Here is a 19,810-nt window from a genome sequence, read left to right on the forward strand (position 1 = left end):
CAGCTCTCTCCTGGCTCCCCCTCCCCAGTGATGGCCCTGCTCTGTCCTCTCATCACCATCCTCCCCAGGGCCTCTACCGTCCACCTGTCCTTTTTCAGGGCTCTGGGCCTCATCACAATCCCAGCCCTGCTCCATGCTGAGGACACCCACGAACCTCTGGGCCACCGCGTTCCCAGGCCCCCCTCAAAGTCCCTGAGCTTCTCCACCTATCACCCACACCGCAGCCCGTTCCCAGGAAGCCTGCAGGACTCGGAGGCTGGGCAGGTGACTCTCCTGAGTGCCCACGCCACCTGGATGGGGGAGTCGCTGTGTGTCTGTCTCCCTCTGGAATGAGGTTCGCAATGCAGGCCTATGTCATTTTCATCTTTGCGCCCCCAGTACCTGGCACGTCACAGGTGTCGATTTGCATGGGCCCTGCAGGAGAGAATACAGACACCAGCCAGCCCAGCCCAGGAAATCAGGAGTAGCCTGGCAAAGGAGAGTCGGCTTTGAAGGAGAGTGAGAGTTAGGTGTGGAAACTCCAGGTGCAGGAGTTTCGGTCAGCGTTCAGAATTAGTGAGAGATCAGGGGTCTGGAGCCCAGCTCATCTGCCCAGAAGCAGCGTTCTCAATTAATTTCCTATTAGAAATTGGGTGTGAGACAAGCAAGACTGCCCTTGGAGATGTGTGGGTGGCACCCTGTCCCCCAAAATCAGGGACTACAAAGCAGAAAGAGGCTGAGGATGCCCTCAAGAGAGTATGTGAGAACCACCCCCATAGAAATCCCTGCAGGGAAGAGCACACACCCGAGGGAGGCACGCAGAGAGGGGAGAGCTTGAGGACACCTGAGGAGCTGTCCCCACCCCACCTGTCACCTCTGCCTCATCAGGCCTTGCTCAGGTTGCATATACCCCACACCCACCTCCAGTGTGTCCCTGGCCCATCCTGGTCCTCTTCTCATCCTGCCTCATAGTGTTGGCTTTGTCTCCCTTGATGTCACTTCAGAGGCCAAGGATGCCATATTGCTCCAGTGGTGTCCCCAGCCCTGCCCAGCACAGCCCTGGACCCAAATGTGTGCAGCTCCCCTCAATCCTGAAAGAGATCCCCATGGACTTAAAATCATCATCATCAGGGCATGTCCTTGCCTCTTACCATCCATCACAGGCAGTGATCCACATCAGCTCTGCTCCCCACAGCCCCAGAAGATGGGTAGTTGTTGATACAGGTAACATGTCTGGAATGTTCCAGAGCCAGGAGCTGGCACAGCAGGCTAGGGTCCAGGCTTCCTGGCTCTGGCATCTGTGCTCTTAACCACTGCACTGGCTCTCTCTTCAAGGGCTGAGGGTGGGGAAGGAACTTTCTATGCTACTATCAGTAGAAGGACTTTACATGATTTTCCTGGACAATAAAAACAGTGTTTCGGGGGCCGACTCCGTGGCTGAGTGGTTAAGTTCGCACGCTCCGCTGCGGCGGCCCAGGGTTCGGATCCTGGCGCGAACATGGCACCGCTCGTCAGACTACGTTGAGGCGGCGTCCCACATCCCACAACTAGAAGGACCTGCAACTAAAATATACAACTGTGTACAGGTGGGGTTTGGAGAGATAAAGCAGGAAAAAAAAAAAGATTGGCATCAATTGTTAGCTCAGGTGCCAATCCTTAAAAAAAAAAAGATTGGCAACAGTTGTTAGCCCAGGTGCCAATCTTAAAAAAAAAAAAAACAGTATTTCAGAAACCCTGGCTTTAACTAGATTTTGAAGGCACTGAAGCAATCCCAGACTCCTGCTCAAGAAACTGCTCTGTGACAATAACAGCCATCCCTGGTCATATGTTGTCAAGAGGCTTCACGAAGAGCAAGTAGGGCTGTTGCGCTGACTCGGCAAACGGGCCCAGAGAAATATCAAGTTTGGAAGCTCAGGCAGATCAAGAAAGGGGCTGACAATGCCAAGGCCATACCAGCCTGGATTTCGCTTTTTTCAGGGCAGTTCTGGGAATTAGTAACAGCCGGTGCAGTGCCCTCGTCATAGCACTGGGAGGGGAGGAGGCTGGGGAAGGGCACAGGAGCCCCCTTGGGCACCCTCCTGTGCAGCAGCCTCCCCCTGTGCAACAGGAAGGTGGGGTCTGATGCCATAGGTGGGCGGGCTGGGGGGGGGGGGGGGTGGTGGCGAAGCTGCAGCATTGGGGGCAGGGCTGTGGGGAGAAAGAGCCCAGCTGCACTCCATGGAGGCCCAGGGGTGGATGAGGACCTTCCCCTGACCGGGCCATGCCCCTGTGCCCCCACAAACCCTGCCCTCACTGCCTGCCTGCAGGCTCCTTCTCCAGCTCCATCCCACCTGTGGGCCAGGTCCCTGACAGACCTCTCCCTTCTGTGCACAGTGCAAGCACCAGTACCCTTGTGCCCCTGCTGCCCATGGTATGCTGATGGAGGGCACCTGGGCACCAACAACCCCAGGACACTCCTCTCTCAGGGCCTCTCAGAGCTTGGTATCCTCCATGTAGAGCCGGTGCTCATACTTGCCTCTGCCGGTGCACAGGGCACGTGGGAGAGGCACCAGGCCAGAGCGAGTGCTCACAGGCACCACTGCCCTGCCCCACCTAGCATCCTCTCTCCCTATTTGGCACCAGCATTCCTACCACAATCTCTAGAAAAGTCCTTCACAAAGCAAGGCTAAGAGAATGCCAAGTCACAGCAAAAGCATCTCTAGAAGAGCAAAGGTAAACACTCCAACATGCAATGTGCCCCTGGGGCCCTGCATGCCGCCTCACTTTAATTGTTGTATTAAGTTGGCTAAGATGCATTGATGTTTCTTTCTATCATCAGAGGGCTCTTTCTAGAAAGCACTGTCTGGGCCAATGATAAACAGAAGTCATGAAAATCCCAAGTAATCAAAACATACATTTGTTTTGCCATCCCAGTGTGTGGAGCAATTTGCACATCAGTCATGTAAATCAGACGTCTTCAACCTGCCAATCACTGGAGTCCTGCCCTGCGCCCACCCACAGGGCGCACAGAGAGGGACCAGGAATGCCTGCAGCCCTAGCAATCTCCAAGGCCCAAAGGAATAAGTCTCTTAAAGGACAATTTCAGGCAGAGAACAGATATTTTTAGAGTACCTTATCTCACAATAGACGTCAAAAGGTAACACATGAAAAGGTGGAAAGGCTCCACAAGAATCCGTCCAACCCTTGCCAAACCCAGATGTACAACAGACCAGCCAGAGACCACAAGAACCTGCCATCCCTGCCACAGACCTACGGAACCACGACCTCTGATGCCAGACAAACACGCTCTTACAGTGTCCCCCACCACCGGGAGCCTGCAGGACCAGCCCCATGGAAAGCACTGACCAGCACACCCCTCTTCAAGGGAGGTTCACTAATGACTTGCCAGGTCCCCAAAGCTCATCCCTGGAGCTGTGGGACCAGCCCAGCTGGGGTCCGCCCTCCACAGTCACTGCCTCGCTGCCAAATGGCAGAGGACCACAAAGGTAGGTGCAGAAATGCCAGTTCAATCTGGATATTCAATACGAACCTGGCTGGATGCAACTTACATATTCTTCAATCACTGCATGTAAAAATTCACTACTTCATGTCAACAAAGCTCAATAGAATTAAGAAAAATACCCCATGAATAATCTCTACTTGACTTATTTGATGTGTGGGCTGAGCCCTCGTGAAGTAAGGACATCAGCATGACATTACAGTGGACGCCTCGTGTCCCCTGGTCACCTCACTGGTGCCATGACACAAACAATGTGAACAACAGAGCATGTCAAGCCCTTGAAATACCAAGTAAATAGACGACAGAGTAAAAGAGACCGTTGCTGTCCAGTAGGAAAAGTGTCCAATTCACCCCTGTTAACGCATCCACCAGCAGGCAGATTCCACTGGCCACAGAACTCAGCATTCTCTCTTCCAGGGGCCCTCTGAGGGCTACACGGGATGTCAGTGAGAGGCATGAGTTTCAGCGTAACACAGACTGTTTACTTCCTTAAGCTGTACCCATGGGTGTGACACTTATCCCAGGGAAGTCTCAACTGCCTCGTCTGTAAATGGGAAGAACCCAAGTCTCTACCTCTTCAAACTGCCCTAGGATTCACAGAGAGCATGCGCACAGCACAGTGCTGGCAGTCACCACCAATACCACCATCATCTCCACCCTCACCCAGGGACTTTCCTCAACTGGCAAAAGAAGAAACATTGAATCCTCAGAAGTCAAGCGTCCCAATGGTGACAAAGGTGACAACTTTCCCATTGTCATCATTTGGAGTTGATACTGAATCATCCTGGGATTGAGCCATAAAGGGAGAGGTCTTGGGAAGTCCTATGTTGGCTGTCAGCCTCCCAGGATGTGCAACTTTGGTCGGTATTTTCCTGATAGGCCTTGCATGGAGACAAAAGGGCTTGAGGATCGAGAATGTTTGGGAAACACTGGCTGAGTAGGGCTGGAAGCGTCTGCTGCAGGGAGTCTGAGACTTCGTGCAGCCCGTGCGCAAGCACATACGAATCTCTGAGCAGGGGAAAGCCTGGCAGCAAAGTTTCTCAAACTTGTCTGCCAACCAAACACAGTCAGTTCTCACTGGCTGCAGCAGTTACAGTCTGTAAAGTTACCATGAACACCCAGTGCGTGAATACCGGACCACCGCTCCCAGGGGAAACACAGAGCCAGGACCCTTGACTCCCGTGAGCCTCTGGCCACCACATTTTCATCAACCAATCAATACATAACCTAGTATTATGTGTGTTTCTATTTAAACACACTTTATTTAATATGTACTGCTTACAAATAATTAATTATATACAGTATTTCTTTATAATAAAAGCCTAGCTGAGAAGAGTTGACCATTTTCCTGACCATGGATAACAAGACCGTAAATTCTGTTGGCTTTCAGTGTCGTAACAATGCCATCCACTACACTTTTTTTATTGATGGTCACCTCACAAATCCACAAATTTAGCCACTTTTCCATCACTTCATCACACACTACAGATGTTCCTTTCCAGAGAAGCCTCATATACAGATCGGCAAATTTCCTCTTCCTTTTTCTGGATGAATCATATTGTTGACTCATTAACACTGAACTCATGGCCAACAGACTATAACTCAGGACTGAACGAGGCTTATCTCACACAACGTGTTTTCTCCCTAAGGCCCATCGCAGCCTTCTTGTACTTGGAAACACTAGGCAGTACTCCAGCACTGCGCCTGGGGGTCACTTTATCCCCAGTAAAAAACACAAAAATGCAAAAAACATGGCGCTAAATAGACCATGAAGAGGACACTTGTCCACAATATGAGAGCTGAAATATGAAGGCAGAGGTCTCCTTGTGCAAATTCAGCTGGGAACGTGCACACTGGGGGACTCAAATTTTTCACCTCTGCACATGTCCTCAAATGACCGCAAAGCGCCACGAACAGTGCTTTAGGGTTATAAATAAACGTGAGTGAGCAGGCAAATTGGCAAATACAGAATTCATGAATAATAAGGATCAACTATTTACAAAACACCCCTAAGAGGACACTTTGGGAAATCCTGACAGGTAGTCTGCCTCTTAGACTTGAAAACTCTGGATGATGGAACTCTCCAATGTCACATGGCAAAATATTTTTGCCTATATTTTCCAAATTTTCCTCAAATAAACATGCATTCTTTTGAAATAACTTTTTTTTTTTTTTTTTACTAAAAATCACTCACACACAGATCTCCTCTGTTCCCCATGACCACATCCCTCAATTTGAGTCCATCTCCTTTGGATTCTCTCACATCCTGTCCTTCCCCCGATGTGGACCTCTTGCTCTCATCAGAGCAGCACAGGTGGCAGGTCTACCTGCAAGCTGGAGCCTTTGCAAAATACATGGCATCCCACAGCACTGGAGCATTCCAAAGGGCACATATTCCATTTCCCATCACACACAGTTACTTATTTTTCCTACTGGCCAGACTAAAGCAATGCCCTCTGTGATAGTTACCCACCCCAGTTTGGGAAGAAAGAAGCATTCAATTAAATCTCTCTGTACCTAAAGGAGGTGGAAAGGTGACAGATTAGTCATCAATGTCTTAAAAATGCTAGAGACAATGGAAATGATATAAGTGAAATTCAAAAGAAAACACTGCAGCAAAAAGTAACATCTCTAGTATACAAAGTGCTCCTAGGAAATGGAAAAGCATCAAGACTCCAAAAGATAAAAGACACGAATCAAACATTAACAGAAGAAGAGAAACAATTAGACAAGATAATCATTGAGAGACGGTCAACATTTACGGACAGCCTGGGGATTTATCCTCGGGTACTAAACCAAAAGAAGGGAAACATGACCTGTACAAAGATGTCTGGGCCAGTCTATGTATAAGAGAAAATGTCATCCACAACCTACGCGCTCAATGGCAGGGTCTGTACAAATAAGAAATAAATTATAAGGCACATCGCCTGAATGGAACATTCAAACGGTCAGTAAAAATAACCATGAAAATTATATGGCAACACAGAGAAACGTTTATAATATGTCAGATTTTAAAAGCTGGATGGCAAAATCACACCTGGACTACAACGATAGCTACATACCTTGTTTATGCTCAGTGCTAGAGTCTGAAAACGAACACAGAGAAACAGGCAGAGCTCACCTGTGAGGGTGGTGGGGACCAAGAAGAATATTTTTTCCGTATTCCCATTTCTAATTCTATTGTAATATTGTGATCCACGCAATGACTAAACAAAATGCTATATCGTACTCTCAAAAGTACTCAGGACATAACTTTCCGAGCTTTAAAATTAGAAGAGAGGAGAGGGCTGTGATGCAATTTTTCCTCCAACAGAAGTCTTCCAGAGCATGGCTTCTCAAAGATGAACATGGCATCCTACTGACATGCAAACTTGATTCTGCAGTTCTGGGGTGGGCTCCCTGGTGGTGCCAATGCTGCTAGGCCATGGACCAGCAACTCTCTCAAAAAGCGAGAGTTGAAAGCATCTATGTGGCCAATATCAGCCATCTCTCCTGCAGACTGTTTGCTTTTGACAACAGCCTTAACTCTAGACTGTGCTACACTGACTGTGCAGACAGCACCAGGAACAGAAAGGCCCAGGCGGGACTCGTGGGCACCCTTTGCACCTGTGTGAGGCCAGGCTGTTGTTGGCTCCTCTTGTACGGCAGTCCCCAAGGGAGTTAGGAAGGCAGATTTTGACTGGAAGCAAGCCATCATCAAATTTCCCAGTGTACCTTGTTCTTCACACAGTCTTGCTTTCAACATGACTCCTATCACTAGTGGCTCTTTTTGGCCAAATTTCAAAGAGTTCCTCATCTGGAATGGGCCACTCAGGTCATTTTCATCAGTGGCCCTCCTAGGCCCTGAGCTGGGAACTGTCAGACTCTCCCTTTGATGGAAGGAATTTGCAAATGAATGAGTGAATAATATCCAAAAAGCTATGCAATAAGTAACCAGCTTAAATGAGCTTTTCCACCCTCTTAGATAAGAGCACATGCTTCAAAGAGACACTATTTAGGGGGAGAGGTGACTCCTTCCATTCAATGCCACTTCTCTGAAGAACGGACCTCCTCCTGGGTCCTTAACAATGGCTCAGGATGTTCCCCACCTCCATCTGCCCTTTGAAACCACTGCCCATTCACTCAGTCCCATTCACTCATGCCCAGCCCCCCAACCCAAAGGTCTGCAGTTTTCACTCAAATTCGCATCTGGTTCAAGCGAAGCCCAAAAACAGCAAAACATCAGGTCTCGCCCAGGCCCTATGATGCTCTAACAATAACTTTCTCTTGACAAGAACTTTGTCTGGGAAGTCGTCTGATACAACAGATGCAGTATGCCACCCGCCCTGTGCAGCCCACATCAATCCCAGCAGCGGCGCCGGCGTCACTGTCAGGGGATGGGTCCAGCTCTGCCAAGACTGCAGAGGGATGATGGCGTTTTGGCCCAAAGCCCAGACCTTGGGCCCAGAGCCGCCTGCTCTTGAGGGGAGCTCCTCCAACATCCACTAGTGCAACAACCCAAAGCTCCCGGTGCATGCTGAATTGCCATAAACGACAGGGGCACCCTGAAAGGGAAATCAACTTCCACTTAATAATCTTCAAAAAGAACACAAGCCATCAAATGTCAGTTCTGGAAATCTAACTGAGTCAATATGACATTTCCCAAACGCAAGCTCATACTATATATATATTTTACATACATTTTAAACGCAGAACTCTTCTGAAAAAGAAATACTAATTAAGACTTAAAAAAACACAAAAGCAGTTCACTCTCATTTGTCCACACAATTGGCCAAAGAGAAGTTTCTTTTCACAAGTCTCATAATCTCATCTTCTTGATAAACTCAGTGACATTTTTTTGAAAGGCAGCTTTTCAAATGTGTTTATTAGAATACATGCTTACTTTGCTATAGTTAAAAGAAAATATAGTTATGCTTAAATCCACTGGCCTTATTAGCATGAATTTCTTCTCCAAGGCTTTGTCAAACCTTCAAATAATTATTTTCAAAATGGTTATTTACACTTCATTGCCCATCATGGAAAGGCCCCCCAGGGCTTTCAGAGAAGTGTCACCCAGACACAATGGCGCCTGCGAATGCACTCAGGTCACTGCCCCTCTCCACTGGGCTTCCCCAACCACTGGCCACAGCAGCATGCACTGGCCAGCACCCCCGCACCCTTGCCAATGTCCTTCAGGCCTGAAGAAACCACCTGGGGGCAGGGGGCGACAGTTACACAGTCCAACCCCACCATGAGCAGATCCAGAGTGAGCAGGCTAGGGACTCCAGCTCTTCTGAGTGTGTGGGGGGGCTCTTCTGGGAGCACTGCTTGCCACTCAGCTCTCAGTGAGACTTTGCTGGCGTTTACTAATACATCTCAGGGGTGAACTTGAGTGGCCAGAACATCCACGCGTGCCACATAACTGAACAAATAAAGCAGTAAGCATGCATTCTGAACTGGGGGTTACACCAGAACATCATTTGTTCTCTGGGTCCCTCCACCCCCTTCCCTGGGGACAGAGCCCTACCTCCTCTTGGGGCCACTTTGGCCTCTCCTCTGGAGTCCTGGTCTTGGTCTTGAAACCTCTCTGGGGGTCTCCAGGGTGCTTTGTCTCAGAAGGGAGGTTTAGCGACTTGGGCCTTCCCTCATGTCTGCTGGGGCCATGGCTGGCCTCGCCAGGCAGGCAGGCCTCTGTGGAGTCCCCGGGCCCCGGCTCAGGCCCTCGCACCAGCCCGTGCTCAGGGCTGGCCTCGCCCGCACTGGTGATGCTGGTCATACTCAAACTCATCTTGATCTCAGCCACGATCTGGTCGATGTCCTCCTCCTGGTCCTCCAGGTCCCCATCCCCACGCCTCGGGCGATAGGGGGAAGTGCTGCCAGCGTTCCCATTGGCCTCTGTGGGGTAGTAATCCTGGTAGCCCTCTTCACTGGGACAGTAGTGAACACCTTCTTCCTGGTCCTGGGCCTCCAGGACAGAAGCCTCATCCTCCGGGATGGGGAGGTGGCTGTCCCGGTAGTCTGGGCTGCCTTCGTCCCCATGGCCATGTGGGTGTGGGCCTGCCGAGTCCGTCCACTCCTCCACCGCCTCCTGACACTCATCCGTCTCCAGGTGTCGCGTGCCATGAGCCAGGTACCCCTCCCCGTTGCAGTCCATGCCCTCCAGATAGCTGTCATCCTCGGGGCAGTAGCGGATGTAGTAGGTGATACCCTCCTCCTCCTCGGGGAGGCCCTCATCATAATCCTCCTCCTCAGAGGTGTTGTTCACATAATCGGAGCTGGAGTCCCCATCAGGACTGTGGTCATGGCACCCCTGCTCCACAGGCAAGGGGCTCTCCGGCCGCAAGGCAGCCAGCTCCAGGCCCTTGGGCACATACTCCTCCAGGGGCAGCTCCACATCCTCACTCTCCGGCTCTTGGCCCTGGGGCACAGGTCCCGGCCTTGCCCTGTGGTCCAGCATGCTGCTCACAGTACTCTGACGCTTCCGGTTGGCCATGGCGGATGCTCACGCAGCCATTGTCACCAGGAGGCAGCCACTGTGGGGAGGAACAGTGGAAAGAACAGTCAGAACCCCACAGTCAACGCAAGAATCATGCCGCCACCGGCTGTCAGTGGTGAGACTCGCTGGAGCGTTTCACTACCATGTTTTTCCAGAGCAATGTTAACACACATCTATTCAAATAATGTGACATCCCCAACCCAGCCGACTCAATTGTCAGGAACAACGGGCGCCCATGCCAAAGAGAAAGGAGGACACGCAGGGTTAGAGGAAAAGGAGGCAGAGAGGAGATAGCAACAGTTCACCAGGACGCCTGCTTCTTTCCTGGAAACTCATAGGCTCATTCATGACTTCTTGAAAATGCTCACTCAGTTTAGGTAGCCCAGGGGAGCAAGACAAATAGTCAGAAGACCAGGTTACTTGCTCTCAAAAAGAAAAAGAGAAGCTTTTATTCAGAAGACATGATGAAGACCAGCGAGGAGATACACTACATCACCCAGATCTATTCCACTGCTCCTCAGAAACGATCCCAAGGCCCCCTCCCCTAGGAGCTTGTCCCACCCTCCCAAGTACACAGAAGCCTCTCCCTCCTTCTCACTCCAAACCAATCAGCACTCACTGAGTGACCGAATTTTCCAGAAACTGTCTAGGCGGAGCACCATACAGAGAAGCTGAACATGAGCCCCAGCCTCACAGGCATGATGAGGCGAGGGCTCAGGACGGGGCACACCAGAGGGAGGACAGCACTGCCTGGCCATGGAGAGAAGAGGCACACACAGGAGGGGACAAAGGATGCTGCTGCCGCTTGTGGGCTATGGGTCATGGTCCCAGGGGGCACGGCAAAGATCCTGTGGGTCAAACCAGGGACGTCCCACACCCCACTGCCCAGGACTCTGCATTTTATACCACAAACCATGCAGAGTCACTGGGCAATTTTCAGTAGGCACATGACACACAGGAAATCTCTTTTAGCTCCATCTCTCCAGGCCCAGCATGGAGGAGATCCTGGGGGACACACGCCGGGAGGAGGGGGGACCAGTGAACTGTTCTAGACCCCCAGAGGAAAGCAAGGACCTAAACCCAGGAAAAGGGCATATAGGGCATTCAGAGTTTGGTTAATGTTCTATTCCTTAAGCCAAGTGGTTACCCAAATGTTTGGTTTATTCTTTAAATTATACTTCTACATGACACATGCCTTTTTTCTTGTTTGTACCATAATTAATTTATTTTAAGACTTATTCCAGTAGTACAGTTAAGATTTGAGAGCCTGTATACTTAAAAATGGTTAAAATGGTAAATTTTATGTTATGTATATTTTGCCACAATTAAAACAAGAAGAAAAGAAATAAGAGCTTAAACTAAAACAGTAGAAATGAGGGAGAGGCAACTCAGTGCGTATCTAGGCAGCAGAAGGAATGGCATCTGGAGTCAGATGGGAACAGAGAATGGAGACAGTCCCTGCGCAGGCTCTCAGCTTGCCTTGCTGTACGTTCTCTTTCTTCCACCTTGTTTCCCCAGGAAAGTCACATACTAAAGACGTTTTGCATTTTGTATCCCCCAGAGCACCCAGCACAGCATTTTGCTTGTAGTGGTGTCCCAAACACATCTTGCTGATTGAGTTTACCAGATGGCCACGGTCACAGCATTATGAATATTCCCAAAAGAATGAAGGAGATAATTATTTCATCCAGTCCAGACACTCAGAATGTGAGCACAATCACTGACTGAGCCACATGCTTCCAACATGTGAATTCCCTCCAAGGAAGTTTCCTCTCGCAAGGGGCTCATGAATGGCCGTGTTTTGGTAGCAATGCTAGACGCTGAAGGGTTCATAATGCTTCCCCAGAGCGGCCCAAACACTAGAAAGACGTCTCACCCCAGGAACATCATCACTGAGATGAACCCTGTAGGGTCTGAACATCCTCACAGTCACCCCATCCCCAAAGCCTGAAACTGACAGGACAAATCCAGAGATTCGTTCTCAGGTAGAGAGCAGGTATTCAGTGCTCACTAAAATATAGGTGACCAGAGGATCATCAAGAGCACTGAGCTCCCTCACAGCCATTCATCATTTTTTTTTCTTTTTTTTTATTAATGTTATGATAGATTACAACCTTGTGAGATTTCAGTTGTACATTTTTGTTAGTCATGTTGTGGGTACACCACTTCCCCCTTTGTGCCCTCCCCCCACCCCCCCTTTTCCCTGGTAACCACCGATCAGATCTCCTTGTCAATATACTAACTTCCACCTATGAGTGGAGTCATATAGAGTTCGTCTTTCTCTGACTGGCTTATTTCGCTTAACATAATACCCTCGAGGTCCATCCACGTTGCTGTGAATGGGCCAATTTTGTCTTTTTTTATGGCTGAGTAGTATTCCATTGTGTATATATACCATATCTTCTTTATCCAATCATCAGTTTCTGGACATGTAGGTTGGTTCCACGTCTTGGCTATTGTAAATAATGCTGCGATGAACATAGGGGTGCAAGGGACTCTTGGGATTTCTGATTTCAGGTTCTTAGGATAGATACCCAGTAATGGGATGACAGCCATTCATCATTTTACAACAGATTTCTTACATTCATAGAATACCCAACCACAAGGGACATGCCACATGTTGCAGGAGTGATAGAAGGAAGTTGGCAACCACACTCTTTTGGAGACAATTTCTAAGTAACAGTATTTCCCAAAGTGGTCCCTCAAAAGCATATATTAAATGCAAGGGCTAATGTGTGACCAGATTCCTATACCTGAGAGCTAGGATGGTAGAAGGCAAATGGGCCTGGCAGTACGTACACATGAGCACATAGCTCCCATTCCTTGGGGAGTGGCACCATCTGTACAGCATCTCTGTATCTCCCTGGGGCCTGACACTGGGCCATGGACATGCAGGTACTCACATCCTTGTCAAAGAACAAACCCAGGTATACAGTACCTCTTACTATCTTAACTTGAAATTCTGTGTCATTTGGGAGATAAAATCTGTACATAAACATATGCATGTCCACACCTATATAAAACACTCTCTAGGCTAATATAAGACTCAAGGACTAAAGTATACACCAAGTTACATTAACATGGAACTGTTCTGATCCATTCTGATTAATAAGTAACCCAAGTGATCTATAATTTAAGGCTATCCCAGGCAAAATCTCAGTGGAATATTGGGGAAACTGACCCAGTAATCCTTAAGATCATTTGGAAGAATAAACACATGAAAATGGAAGAATAAACATGAACATAGCTGGGAAGATCTAAAAATGAGAATAATGAGGGAGAATTTGCCTTACCAAGTATCTAAATATACTTTAAAGTCATAGTAATAAAAATAGCGTGGTACTGTCACTGGACATGGTATAGACTAGAAAGTTTTCACCATTGAATACAATGCTGGTTGTTGGCTTTTCTAGAATTTGACAGAGCAGGCCTTCTGATCTGGTTCCATTTCCCATGGATACAAATGGAAAGGGACCCACGGTGGCTGCCTAGGAAGGCAGCTGCATCTTTTAAGGGTCTTCAGAATTACATTTAACCTACAGGGGCACTTTTGGTATAAGAGAAAGAGCCCTCCTATTAAAGATGAAGACAGAAGGTCCTGGCTTAAATTCAGACCTCCATTTACTGTTAGGCCCTGGGCAAGATATTTAATGGAGGGACGGCCTTCCCCACTTGGGAAACTGGAAATGATAGCACCTGCCTGCAGGGCTTGAAGTAGGTTAAAGAGGAGAGTAACCCATGCAGGCCTCAACTCCATGAATGTTTGTTTTCTCTACTACATACAGGGAGTTGAGGAAGGTTTTAAATGAAATATGAAGGGAGAAAATGCCTTATTAGGTGTATGTCTTAGATGGGGAACAGGAACTCTGTCAATACAAGTGGATGGGAGTGATTACTGTCAGGTGACAGTGACCTTGGCTATGGACATAATGTGCATCTCCGCAGTGGGATATGAGTGCATCCAGCCTGGGACTGCAGAAAGTGGGGAGGTCTTGGGGAAAGCCATGAGTTGCTCCCTCTATGTAGTGGTTCACTCACTTTGGAGGGCACAAGACCACCTGGGGAGTGTGCAAGTTCATGGGCCCAGGATTTCGAGTAGTTGGGCCAAAAGCCTTGCCTAGAGCTGCAGGTGGTTCTGATGTCAGAGGCCCTAGGACTGCACTTGAAATTGTGCCCTAAATAGATGCTGGAGGGACTCTGGGGACTTCCCAGTGCCTAGAGAACAGATTCAACTTCCTTGCCAAGAAATATAAGACCCTTCCCTAGATGCCCAGGCCCACCATGTTCCATGCCTTCTCCCCCTATCCCTGGAGGCAGGGAGTGAGCTCTCTGCCGTTTTCCAAGATCCAGGTCCTGGGTCACCTCTACTCCCTGCCAACAGGACAAGGGTCAGTGGTCTGGGCACACAAGGGCTATTCAGAGAACAACAGACACTTCCCAGACCAGACGGTACAATGAGGTCAAAGGGGAGGTGAGAAGGAAAGGTGGGCAAAGACATAGGTGGAATGAAGTGGCTCTTTAAAAGAAACAGTTCTCCTGAGTTTCTAAAATCCCATTCAGTTCAATCAAGCTGCATTTGAAAGTGCAAGGCACTAACACATTGTCTTTGCATCAAAGGAGTTTGCAGCCTGATGATAAAAGATTCCAGTTACACCACCTCAGTTTACAAGCAGTTTTTTCAGAAAGCCCTTCAGTGCCTGAAGGGAGGGGCTCACACAGCCCCAGGCTCCACCTTCCTGGGCTGCAAGGCTCTGCCAGCTCACAGGCAACATCTCGTGGAAGATTTGCAATTACTTCAGTGCACCCTCCTCCTGAGACTACAACTGTTATGTGGGACAGCTGCCCTGCGGGAGGGTGTGAGAGCTTCACTCCCTGCCTTGGGAGGGAGCCGGACTCAGAAATAATCTGACGCATCATTTGTTACACTGATGGGGGCAGATCTTTAGTACTCAGGAGGTGACTGCTTCAGAGGGCACATTACTTCCATACAGTCCATTTTGCTGTGTATTTTAATAGACAATACAGAGAAGAACGGACACCCCACTCATAGCTGTTCCACCCACACAAAACCACTGTTAATTCTGTGGTATACTTCTTTCCATTCTCTTTTCTACACATCTCCTTCACATGGCTGAGACCTCACTATAAACACAGCACCGTGTTTTAAGCAGTAGAAACTCTCCATAGTATCACTTTAATGACTACATAATATTTCCTGGCCCAACAGACATAATCCAGCTCTTCCCCTTTGGAACACATGGATTGTGTCCTATTTTTGTATAATAAATAGTCTTGATGTTTCCCTAAGGATACGCTCTAGGCCTTTTTCCCCTTCCAGGGCTTTTATCCAGAACCCTATAAAATGTTCTTTCAACCCAAGGTCCACTTCCCCAGATAAGCCCCAGGAGGAGTGTGACCAGCAGAGAGTTAACCATCCGCACAGCAAGGGCCGGGGGCTTTGCATGCGAGCCTTCGAGCAAACATACGGAGGTCCTCTGCTTCTGATTAATCATATTAAAGATAAAGCCTTCAGAACATACCATCTGGAAAGCAATTCAAACGTACACGAGAAGCACAATTACCTGACAGGCGTCCAAGAAAATGAGGCCCTGCGTCCAGACTCAATTAATTCTAGAACAGCACACACATCAGTAGAAAATGCAGCCCCTGACTCGGTGCTCACCACTCTCCCCTGAAACATCCTAATGAGATACGGGAAATAAAGGCTTATTGTCTCCAGTAAAGAGCTCCAGTTGTCCTTATTCTAAACCACATTTTTCTTCTATATGAAAAAACAGCATTAGCCGGCTCTTAGAGGAGCTGGTATTATAGCAGACCAAGATGAAAAATAGCGATTCAACAGCCACAATGCAGGCTGGGTGAAAATGTTACCATGCAAATGAGATATGGACTCAGCCAAACTGTTGCTGCCCCCAATCTTGTTCCTTGGTGTGGTCTCACATGTCGGAAAGATCATAGTCTTTTGTTCCTTTCAAAGATAATTTGGTTGCTTTGACTATACACAATTTGGGTTTAAACAATCCTGGAGTACACCTGTCTAATCAGCTCAATCATTCGAGACAAGAGTCACTGAATAAGTATCTTGCTACAAGATCACAGACAACCAGAAGTACTGAAGGGAGGTTAATAAAGTAATCTTCCAAAAACCAGGCTGATGTCCAACATCACCACGCGAGATCCTGCAACCTAGCTTAGGGTCACAGAGGGATGTGCTTCTCTTTAAAAAATGGCAGTAAAAAGAGCAAAAATGTTGAGCACACACCAAACCTTCAATACCAGGATCCTAGTTAAGCCAATATTAGCACATTCACAAGATAATTATGCAGCAATTAAAATATTTACAGAGTTTATCGCATAAAATGTATTATAATTTATTCACAACCAAATAAACATAGACTAAACTGTGAAGAAATACAGTAAAAATCAGCAAGGGTTGCCTTTGAGTGACAGACAGTTTTACTTCCCTTCTTCTTCATTTCTGAGTATGGTACTTCTACAGACAAATACAGTCGGCCCTCCATATCCCTGGGTTCTGCATCTGGGGATTCAATCAATCGCATAATCCAAGGTTGGCTGAATCCACAGACGTGGAACCCACGGATACGGAGGGCCGACTAAAGGACTTGAGCATCCGCCAGTTCGGGTTATCTTTGGGGGGGTCCTGGACCCAATCCCCTGCAGATACTGAGGGATATCTGTAGTACATGAAAAGACAAGTGCCATGGAATATAAGCCCTCTGCAGGTGACATTATGCAGAAGAACGATGTAGATCTCAGCATCCCTTGAAAGAGGGCTAGGATGGGAGCAGGGGCTGATTTGTTCCCTCTGGGCTCTCAATACACCAGGATAACTGCCCAACCATATCCTCATCTCAGAATGAGCAAAAGGAATGATCTGGCCTTTAAATACAATTTTAAAATGCTGTCAACCCTTCAACAACAGCAAGTCTCCAGGAGATGATATTTTCAACACCCCGCAACGTAATCCACACCTGCCTCAGCGTTTGTGCTGTAATGGATGGCAACATGGCAGCCTTGGGTACTTCGGGGCGGGCAGACAATCTTCTGCTTTTATTAGTCACCCCTAGCAGTAGGAAGTTAATTCTCTCCCACAAGAACTGCTGAAAATACTGGTGCCTTACCTAAATCAGCCCCTGTTCCTACTTGCCTTTAGGGGCAAAACAAGGGTCCAGATAAGAAGGCAATTAAACACAAAACGTTACCAGCACTGACCTTTTCTCACTGTGCTTGAGAAAGCGGCACAACTTCTGCACTTGCCAAGGCCTTGTGCTGGAGGGACATTGCTAAACACAGCCTTTACCAGATCCATCCTCAGAGACAAGAAATCGGTCACCCTCAGAGGACAGCCACAAGACTAGGGAAAAAATGGATCCCTTTCTGCTGGCTGTTCTGCTATTTTCACATTTTTATAGTCACTTCTAAGTACATGCATCACTGTGAAGATTTAAAATAACTATATCCATGTTATGGGCTGAACTGTGTGTCCCCTCAAATTTATAGGTTGAAGTCCTAACCCCTAGTACCTCAGAATGTGACCTTGTTTGGAAATACGGTTGTTGCAGATGTAATTAGTTAAGATAAGGTCATTAGGGTGGACCCTAATCTAATATGCCTTTCCATAAAAATTTTAGAATCATCTTGTCAATATCTATTTTTAAAAATCCTGCTGGGAATTTGATTGGGAGAACATTGAATCTACAGATCAATTTGGGGAGAATTAACTATATTGAATCTTCCAATGCACAAATATGATATATATTGTTTTCGGCATACAGAACTTGCACACGTTTTGTTCGAATTATATATATTTCTTTTTTTGGTGCATTGTAAATGTTACTTTTTTTCTTACAATTGCTTTATTGATATAGCATAGAAATATAACTGATTATTTTATAGTGACCTTGCTAAATTCATTTATTAGTTCTAGGAGCTTTTTTTAGAGGCCACGGGATTTTGCAAACAATGATGTAGTTGGCAAATAAGAATTGGCTTTCTTTATTCCTTTGCAATCTATATGTCTTTTATTGCTTTCCTTTGCCTTACCACACTGGCTAGGACATCCTGTACGATGCTGAATATGAATGATAAGAGCCACAAGACCTGGCCTTGTTCCTGATCTCAGGTGGAAAACATTCAGTCCTTCACCACCAGTATGATGTCAGCTGTAAATTTTTTGTAGACCTCCTCTTTCAGGTTAAGATGTTTCCATTCCTGAGTGCTAAGACATTCTACTTTTTAAATCATGAATGGATAATGAATTTTGTCAAACGCTTTTTCCATCCCTTTTGAGATGCTTGTGTGTTTTTTCTTCTTTACCGTTAACATAGTAGAATGCATTGACTAATTTTTGAATTTTGAAGCAGCCCTGCATTCCTGGGATAACCCTACTCAGTGATAATGTCCTTAGATTATTGCTGGATTCACCTTGCTACTATATTGTTGAGGATTTTTCACCTCTATGCTCATAAGGGATATTGGTCTGTAATTTTCTTGTTGTAATATCTTTATCTGCTTCTCATATGAGAGTAATGTTGGTCTCATTAAGTGAGTTTGGAAGTATTCTCACCTCTTCTATTTTCTGAAAAAGACTGCAGAATTGCTACTATTTCTCTCTTAAATGTTTGATAGAATTCAAACCAGTGAAAGGATCTGGACCTGGAATTTTCTATTTTGGAAGGTTTTTAACCACAGATTTGACATCTTTAATAGATGTAGGAAAATTCAAGTTCTCTGTTTCTTTTTGAATGAGTTTTGGTAGTTATTTCTCTAAAGGAACTGGTCCGTTTCTTAAGATGAAAGCTTAGATTGATTTGAGACCTTTCTTCTTTTCTAATACAAGCCTTTAATGCCATACATTTTTCTCTAGGCACTGTTTGGGCTTCATCCCACACGTTTTAATACACAGGCCTACCTCAGAAATACTGCAGGTTCAGTTCCAGACCACCACGATAAAGGCAATGTTGCAATAAAGCAAGTCACATGAATTTTTTGGTTTCCCAGTGCATATAAGTTATGTTTACACTATAGTCTAAGTGTACGATAATAGCATTAAGTCTAAAAAATGTACTTTCTTTAATTAAAAGATACTTTATTACAAAAAATGTGAACTATCATCTTAGCCTTCAATGACTCATAGTCTTTTTGCTGGGCAGGGTCTTGTAAAAAACGCAGTCATCTGTGAAGCACAATAAGGCAAAGAACAATACAACAAGGTATGCCTGTATTACATTTTCATTTTCATTCAGTTAAAAAATATTTAATTTCCCTTCAGACTTCTTGGACTCATGGGTTATTCAGAAGTATGTTTAATTGCTAAATATTCGGAGATTTTTCCCAATATCTACAGCAATTTCTAGTTTAATTATATTATGGTCAAAGAATATAATTTGCAGGATTTTAAGTCTTTTAAATTTGTTAAGGTTTGTTTTATGGCCCAGAATATGGTCTGTCTTGGAGAAGTCTCCATGTGCACTTGAAAAACAAATGTGTATTTTGCTGTTGTGGGGTAGACTGTGCTGTAAATGCCCATTAGGACATGTCAGTTGGTAACATTGTTCAAGTTTTCCATATCTTTGTTGATTTTTGATCTACTTGTTCCATCAATTACTAAGAGGGAGGTGTTGAAGTCTCTAATTATGGATTTATCTATTCTTCTCTTTTCAGTTCTATCAGTAACTGCATTGTGTATTTAGGAGCTCTGTTGTTAGGAGCATACAGATTTAGCATTTCTATGTATTCTCGGTGAACCAAACCTTTTACCAAGTGTAGTATCCCTCTTTATCCATGGTAATTTTCCTTGTTCTAAGGTATAATTT

The 19,810-nt window shown here is 46.5% G+C and overlaps 1 protein-coding gene across 21 annotated transcripts in view; it reads right to left on the reverse strand.

The window, feature by feature from the left end:
* The window catches only part of APBA2 (amyloid beta precursor protein binding family A member 2), a 226,028-nt gene that overhangs the window by 53,237 nt on the left and 152,981 nt on the right, over positions 1-19,810 (reverse strand). For 19 of the 21 annotated variants that reach the window (XR_011525819.1, XM_070571727.1, XM_070571772.1 and 16 more), the window contains one exon: positions 8,985-9,990. Coding sequence is in view for 20 of the 21 variants with exons in the window: in XM_070571727.1 (XP_070427828.1) it covers positions 8,985-9,950 (966 nt within the window). In the remaining variant the exon portion in view is untranslated. Of the gene's footprint in view, positions 1-8,984; positions 9,991-15,535; positions 15,658-19,810 lie in introns of those variants that run through there. The other 2 variants (XM_070571801.1, XM_070571753.1) reach the window with 2 other exon arrangements.

The sequence above is a fragment of the Equus przewalskii genome, chromosome 1, assembly GCF_037783145.1.
Source record: "Equus przewalskii isolate Varuska chromosome 1, EquPr2, whole genome shotgun sequence".
Classification (NCBI taxonomy): Eukaryota; Metazoa; Chordata; class Mammalia; order Perissodactyla; family Equidae; genus Equus; species Equus przewalskii.